General features: G+C 44.6%; 2 protein-coding genes across 2 annotated transcripts; one reads left to right on the top strand and one right to left on the bottom strand.

Annotated features, from left to right (window-relative positions):
- Positions 1-1,578: 1,578 nt before the first annotated feature.
- Positions 1,579-5,453, bottom strand: NCBP2 (nuclear cap binding protein subunit 2). Its single transcript, XM_035544751.1, has 4 exons — positions 5,283-5,453; positions 4,963-5,144; positions 4,053-4,191; positions 1,579-3,414 (listed from the first exon to the last, which is right to left on the bottom strand). Exons 1-4 carry the CDS (start codon positions 5,361-5,363, stop codon positions 3,343-3,345), a joined length of 474 nt encoding a protein of 157 aa, XP_035400644.1. The 5' UTR covers positions 5,364-5,453; the 3' UTR covers positions 1,579-3,342.
- NCBP2AS2 (NCBP2 antisense 2 (head to head)) lies at positions 5,404-6,086 on the top strand. The gene has a single exon (XM_035544752.2). The coding sequence runs from the start codon at positions 5,486-5,488 to the stop codon at positions 5,747-5,749; it is 264 nt and encodes an 87-aa protein (XP_035400645.1). The 5' UTR covers positions 5,404-5,485; the 3' UTR covers positions 5,750-6,086.
- The last annotated feature ends 1,886 nt before the right edge of the window (positions 6,087-7,972 follow it).

Below are 7,972 nucleotides of genomic sequence, written 5' to 3'. Positions count from 1 at the left end.
AGAGGCCAAAGCCATCCCTATCTTAATTTTTAACAATCCTCTCTTTCATCAAGGTGTCTAAGCTTCCACTCCTAGTCTCAGCTGCTGTATTACTTTATGGATACACTTCCATGAACATACCTAGTTACGATGAACAAGTATTTAGAAAAGCTAATATAGCTTACATTTCTGTGAAAGTGTATATAATCAGAGTGAACTATCTTCTCAAAAAAAAAAATATATAAAAATTAGAGAGTCTGCACTTCCAAAAGAGAACCTAATCACAATGAATTTGCATGTTAGAAAACTAACCAAGCCCCACACTGAAGTTTTATGACTTCAGTTATAAAACACTACCTTCAGCAGAGCCATGCCTGATTTGTATTGGGGAATGCAAAAATCAAACCAGGTTCAAGCATTTTCCTCTATATCCTCTTTTGAGATACTAAAGACTTTACATGGTATGTCCGTGTGCTTTTAAATCCCATTGATTGATACCTCTCCAAATAGAAAACCTCACATTAAAACTTTTTACTTCCATATTAAAAGAAACTGAAAGCCTCATACCACTAATAAAAAGCAATATAAAATCATTTTAACTCATTATAACCTTCCCCCACCATCTCATTAGAAACAGGTCAGGAATAAATCAAGTCGCTTCCAACCACCTGGCTTCCCAATTACCAGGCAAAACAAGAGAGAATCAGGATCCCCTAACGAAGACAGGCTCTAGCTTTTCTTATAAGGACTGCAGTCAAATGTCAGAAGTTCTAAGCCTTTTCTAAATGCTATTCAGTACAACGCAGACAGACATGTAACAGAGCTGCTACCCCAAACAAACAGAACATACAGAGCACAGCCCCTTCAAGCATGCTGTTTAGTCACAGCCGTATAGCACTGTTACTGTATTCAGTAAGCCAGCCAGAAGTACAGACAGGATGTTTTTATTAGACACCACCTAACTCCTGAAGGATATTGCTTGATCCAAACAAATTCGATTAAAACACGAACTTGTCTTTCTTATGGTATCACATACAGAGATTTCTTTCTAGAGACTTACTCATGGTTTTTCATTTGTTAAGCTGTATAGTTTTTGAGATTATTGTTACAATAATAACAGATGTGAACTTTTTTAAGACTTACCTCACATTGCTAGTCAACCATATCGAACACTGACCATTAAACACAGCACCACCTAAAACTGAACAGGTGCGCATCAGCCCTTGCCTACTGGTATGCTTTATTCAATTAAGCTTATGTATCTCAAAAGCAGGTCCTCTCAGGAAGGTAACATGGCTCGTTTGCATTCTGTGGTGCTTGGTGAATCACTGCAGAGTAAGGTTCATTTTCTGTTTTTTTATTTTTCACATACATTTAAATACTATTAACTCATTTCTGTTCTGTAACCCAAAAAATACCAGAATGAAGAGCATTAAGCAAACATCTTCACTTAAGAACAGAACAAGACTCAAAACCCAGTCAAAGGGAAGGAATATTCCCTCTCTCCATCTTAAAAGATAGTAGAATGATGGTTGTGGGCAAGAGTCCGAATATAGCTCATTTCTTTCACTGACTCCATTTTAAGAAATAACAATCCACTTTAGTGTTGCAGCTTTATTTGAAAGTGACTTAAGAGTTTTGTTAACACAGATTTTCATACAAAATTGATACAGTGAAAAATAAACTTCAGAGATTTCCTAGAGCAGATTACAGGCTGTAAGCTCATCATCAAATGCAATATATAGAAAAAAACAACCTGTTCAGTCATGTTTGCAGACCAGCATCAAGTAATTCTGAAAATCTAGTTTTAATCTATGCGATCTAGTTTTACTATTGCGCAAAAAAAGCCCACCCACTTATTAAGAAAGGAGTCTTACTACCATTCTACCTCACTGCATTTCCAATTTACAGTCACAGTTTTGACGACCTGTAAAATAGAAACACATCAAGATTTCCAACAACGTGTTCAATTAGTAACGGTCAAATTTTACATACCTGATATTTTAAAGGAGTTTAAGAAGTCATGGACAACACTACATTTGGACAAAACTTTACGTATTGCAGTTTCCAAAGAACTCAGAAGTCCATTAAAGACAAAACAAAAAAATCCCAAACCCTGTAACAGTTTCTTTCAAACCCTACCATTTCAGCAGTTCAATTTCACACCTGCTGGGATCATAATTTTTTTTTTCTATGTCTACAGTACAATATCCCATGACATGTACTGGCAGTATTAGTAAGATCTAGAAGATAAAAAAAACACAAACCTTTAGAGTCCTGCAATTCTTTTACCAGTCTTACCACATGCTTGGAAGAATGTAAGGCTCCTCACAAAATTAGTCATTTTTTGTTTGTTTGTTTAACTTTTATTCTTACCTTCATCTGCAATCAGCTTTCTCAAATAGAAAATCTATTTTGAGAACAAACTTTCTCATTATACATACAGTTCCCCAAACACCCCATTTTGACCAGGGCAGGGAGGGAGCAGGGATGGGGTAAACTGTAAAAGCTTGGTTCCATGCCACCCTTGTAGTCACAGGAAAGATACTGTTCCTCAAACAGTAAGGCTGCAGAGAGCTACCAGACAAGAGCAAAATAGTACTACTCCAACTATGAAAATAACTGGTAGTGTAATTCTTGCACTTGCTATTCCCTGTATCCCATGAAGCAAAACGGTTCTGAATCATGCCACGTCATGCAATCGCATTATTCTTTGTAGAAGACTGAAAGGGTCTGTTTTCTCCTACCTGTTAGGCTTGCTTCTCACTTTATGATTCCTGGGCTCAATCTGAATTGCTTTGTTGTGGCCCTTCAAGTATGTGTGCTAACTCCACAAAGGAACTGCATCAGTGTAAAAGGCTGCTAATCAGTAACCTCAGAAAATCTTAAAGTATTCCCTGGAAATTGGAACTTCACTTTCCTGTTCAGGTCCTGCCTTTTCCTCTCATCTCTGAAACACACATAAATCCTCCTTTATGACCCCTCTCCACCCTGTGATACTAATGTAAACAAAATCCAGTGATAGAATAATCAAGTTTTTGCCACGGAAAAAGAAAAGCACCATACTGTTAAACCTTTGTTTCTTCCAAAAGAGTTACAGCAACTTCCAGAGACCAAAGTCTCATGCATACTATTGCTCAAAACCTTGCTCCCAGGCCCTCTGTATTAATGTACTCTGCAATGCTTTGAATCCTGGTATTAAAACGGAAGAGATATTGAACATTCTATGTGATTACAGGAACACTGAATATTCCTGTGAAATTCTATTTATGTTAAATTTGTGTGCAACAGACCTACTTTGTGCCTCGTGACATTTACAATGCAGATTTAGTTCTCCTGCGAGGCCGATGAGTCATTTACTATTCATTGGCATTGAACGGTTTTGCCATAGCCACCTCTTCCAGCATCATAGTCTTGTCGATATTCATCTCGGACCTTACAAAGGAGAAAAAAAAACAAAACAAAAGTAAGTCTGTGAAAGATATAAAGAAAAATATTTTCTCAAAAACTACTGTACCATAAGACTATCTATTTCTCACGAACTATTACACCGTCAGACTATATAGTCAAACTGAGACCACTGTATTTAAGTGTCCACAAGAAGTTGACAAGACAAAAGAGAAGGCAAAGTGCGTCATGCAGAAGCCCACAATACCACATAAACATATTTCCTTTTTAAAGGAATTGGGCATAATTAATCAAGACAGACAAAGTGAAGGTGGCTAGTCTCATTTTTCAGCAGTAAAAGCATCTGCTACCTGTTCAACTTTAGGTAAGCTAAGTGCTTTCCTTTGTGTTCTTGACAGTCTCATATTTTCTGGGCTTCATTACACCAGACAGCCAACAAGTTTCTAAAAAGTACTTTCAGTGAAATAAATACATGAAAAAAGTTACATATTCTTAGTGGATATCATCACCACAGACATAATGTCTTCAGAATTAACACATATTACTATCTTTAACAACAAACCTGAAGTTGCTGTTTCTTAAGTTGTTCTGACTGTGTTAATTCAAATAGCAATTATTTGGCAAAGTCACCAGTCCTTTAAAAACTGGACTGTACAACAACCTACCTGGCCCCCCGATCTTCCACGACCATACTGTCTACCCTCCTTAAAGCCTGCATCCCAGTCTGTCCTTATGATCCTGTCATCAAGTCTGGTTCCATTAATGTACCGCATTGCATTTTCAGCATCTCCTCTTGCATAGTATCTTATAAGTAAGTTAAAGAAAAAAAAAAACAGGCTTCTAATTTCAGCATGTGGAAAGAACAAATATATCCCATGAGCTGCAAAACCAAGTATTTGTTTGAATCAGGTTCCTGCTCAGATATTTTTAAAGGTGCCTGCCATTACGAAGCTACAGGGGCTAAGAAAACTAACATTAAATCAGAGTAATGTGCAGGAATCCAAGCATGTCAGAAGCACATACATTGGATCAACTTTTGGAGCCACACTCTCCCTCTGAAGCACCAAGGTATGTTACCCAGCAAGGAAAGAGAAGCCCCACGTGTTCCTGTCACGTCCAACCACCACCACCTCAGCATAACAGAGCGATCCTCAGTGACACTTTGGGCCGAAGCCAATGCATCAGTCATGCAATGTACCAATAAAAACCCTCAGACACGTGCTCACACTTACAGGAGCCCACCTTCCCTTGGGCACCAAGGACAGGTTCTTCCTGGAGAGCTGGACTGCCTGCAGGAGCCCAGGCTGAAGCATCAGGCTGAAGGGAGCCTAAGGGCCCTTGCCTTCCACCCGCCATGCTGCCCAGAATCATAGACAGGGTAGGAAGGGATCTTAAAGCCCATCTAACTCCAACCCCCTGCCATGGGCAGGGATACCACCCACTACATCAGGCTGGCAAGGCCCCATCCAGCCTGGCCTCGAGCACCTCCAGGGATGGGGCACTCACATCGGGACACCTCAGTCACTTTGTGCTCAGCAGCTCCCCCACCACCCAAGGCCCCCAGCACAAGGATACTCCACGAAGCAGAACCCGCAGGCGGTTTTCTTCACTTTGTCCAGCCCCATGATGATCTTCTTGATGTCGCCACTCTTGCCAAACAGCTCGTGGATCTGCTCCTCGGTGGTGTAGAAGGACAGGTTCCCCACATACAGCGTGCAGCTCTTCCGCAGCAGCCGCTCCTGGTCATAACGGGTGCCCTGCAGGGCGGCCGCCAGGTCAGCCCACCTCCCGACCACCCCGTCACTCGGCCGTCGGGTCACGCCGCCGCCCGGCCGCCCGCCCCGCCGCCCGGCCGCCAGGTGACCCCGCGCCCCGGCCCCGCTCCCACCGCCCACCCGGAAGTGCTGGTCGCGGTACTGGCTGAGGTCCACGTAGGAGTCGCTGCGCAGGATGCTGAGGCTGCCCCCCGAGCACATGTTGCCGGCGGCGGGGCGCGGCGCGGCTCTCGCGAGACCCGCGGCCGCCGGGGCGGGGACGGAGGCGGGGGGGCGGCAACTCTCGCGAGAGCGCTCGGTGCCGGGGCGGGCGCGGTGCGAGCATGGCGCTGCGGCGGCTGCTGCTGGCGCTGCTGAGCGACCCGCGGCTCGTGCAGAAGCTCTCCGAGGCGCCGCCCATCCGCGCCGCCGCCCGCCTCACCGCCAGCGCCCTCAGCCGCGGCCAGATGGGCGCCCGCCGCGCCGCGCGAGAGCTGGGCCCCGGCCTGGCCCGCTTGAGGGACGCCTTCCTGCGGCCGCCCGGCGGATGGCCGGGGGCGCCCGGCAGCGGGAGGGGCCGCGGCGGCCGGCCCGGGGCCGAGCCGTGAGCGGCGGGCCGGAGCGGGAGGAGGAGGAGGAGGAGGGCCGCCGGCGGGCCGGAGGAGGAAGAGGAGGAGGAGGAGGAGAGGACCGCCGCCGGCGGGCCGGAGGAGGAAGAGGAGGAGGAGGAGGAGAGGACCGCCACCGCCGGACAGGAGGAGCCCCGGCGTGACGAGGCGAAGCTGCTGCCATGGACTTAATTCAGCGCCGGCCCGCACTCTCCACAGGACTCGGCAACACGCAGAGGACGGACTCAGCGTTAAACATCAACCAGGATACTGTCAGCATTGTCACTTTAAGTGCTTGATTAAGAAACGTGAAATAAAGCCACATTTCGCACCGGAATTCGTTAACAGTTCCTGTCTGTACAACAGTAATGTTCTACATTTGTATGGCAACTTCAATACAAAAAGCTCCAAGAGTGCTTGATGATGAGGATGGTCGTGATGGATAGGATAGTGCCCTGCTTTACAGGTGGGTGCGGGAGTTTGGTAGCTATCCTAAAGGCACACCTCAAGTCCATGGTAGCAAAAAGGGTTTAGGGAAAAAAAAAAAAAAAAAGCCAAATACTGCTATCCTAACTATAAATAGAGAAAAAAATGTATTCATCTTACGTAGCGCATAGGGCCGCTTTACTCTCATTACTAACACTGTCCATGAGACTAAAATAGCCGTCCCACACAGTGTGTTTACTATGTCCAGCTGCCTAGATGCTTAGTTAACTTGGGAGGGAGGTTTCCAGTCTTTGTATCACTCCAGGTGAAAGAACCTTGCAAGTCAGATGAGATGCATGGTTTCCTGCACTGTTGGTAAAATTAAACTTCCTGCCAACAAAGACTTGTGTGTAAGGATGGAAAACCTGAATCTGTAGTATAAGTGATAAAAGTAGCAGGTGAGACAAAAGCAGTGTAATGTCATTCTGAATTAGTGTTTGTAGCCCAGAGTCTCCTCCTGGCTCCATCTCAGGTTACCTGTGGAGCGGTGGAAGTGTCATGTTATGGAACTGGTGCTTCATCAACTCTGAACAGTTTCAAGATCTACCCTGCTTATACAGCCAGAGATCGTAAATTTCAAAATAATTTTCAAATTTTAAAGAAAGCTGTTTAAAAACAGCTCAAAACAGTAAATGGGATGCGAAATACAAGCTGTGGCACAATACTGTTGTCCCAGTGTAAAAGAGCAAAGAGGAAATGAACTTGGAACATACAGCTGGTAAGTGTCATGATGCTTTCGTAACTTCTTCACTACTGGATGAGACATCTGTACAAACACACATGCAACCCCTCCCCCTACCTCACCAAAAAACATGCACCTTCACTATGCAGGCCTGTCAGTAATGAGGGATAAAGGATCTTACAGTGAACATGTAGGGGAGACTTTTAACACAAAATGCTTTATGAGAGAGAGAGATGTTCCTTAAAAATCTAGATTGAATATTTAATTTGGAAGGTAAGAGGCAAATACTTCACGTGGATTTTTCTTAGCCTCCCTTTAGACTCTGGTATCAACCATTCTTGTCTCTGTTGAAAAACTGGCAAATAAGGTCTTACGTGAAGTTGTATGGATGAGGAACTGCAAAAAACTTTACTGCCATTATAAGCAGAAAGAATTAGTGTCAGATTCAGTTCATAGAGAGAGGTGTAACAAATGTACCAAATTAGTATCTCCCTCCAGGTCAGGATGTTTCTGCATTCGAAGTTCTAAATGTTCTGAACTAAAATGTTTAGTCATGCTGCAGTATCCTACTTTAAAATGAAACTGGTCTCTATTAGGGCACCAGGGCTGTGATCCATCATTCCGACTAAGCTGGGAGCTGGTACTGAAAGGTGAGGGGGGCACAAGGAATGCGACTCCTCCCTGGTAACCTGCATACACCCCTGCAACAGAACTGGTGCTCCTCTAACCTTGCCATCAACCAGTTCAGAGATGCATCTGGTCAAATGCATAAAAGGAATTGAGCCCCTCCAAGGTGCCAGTTTTCTGTCTGTGCAGCTCCTTGAATCGAGCATCACCGGGCACAGAGCCACCCGAGAGCAATGAAAGCTGTGACACTCACCTGGAATGCAAAAAGGACCTGCCCCATTTCAGGAGCTAAGCAGCAGACAGGCTTAGTCACATCAACCAGTGACCTCACATCGCTGTATGTAATTCTTGTGCAGAATTTCCACAGGAATGAAACTGGCAAAAACAATGCTTGGATTTTAGGATTTAGCATAAGTGCCTATGCTGAA

This window comes from Cygnus atratus, chromosome 9 (genome assembly GCF_013377495.2).
Source record: "Cygnus atratus isolate AKBS03 ecotype Queensland, Australia chromosome 9, CAtr_DNAZoo_HiC_assembly, whole genome shotgun sequence".
NCBI lineage: Eukaryota > Metazoa > Chordata > Aves > Anseriformes > Anatidae > Cygnus > Cygnus atratus.
This window is presented reverse-complemented; position numbering and strand designations above follow the sequence as displayed.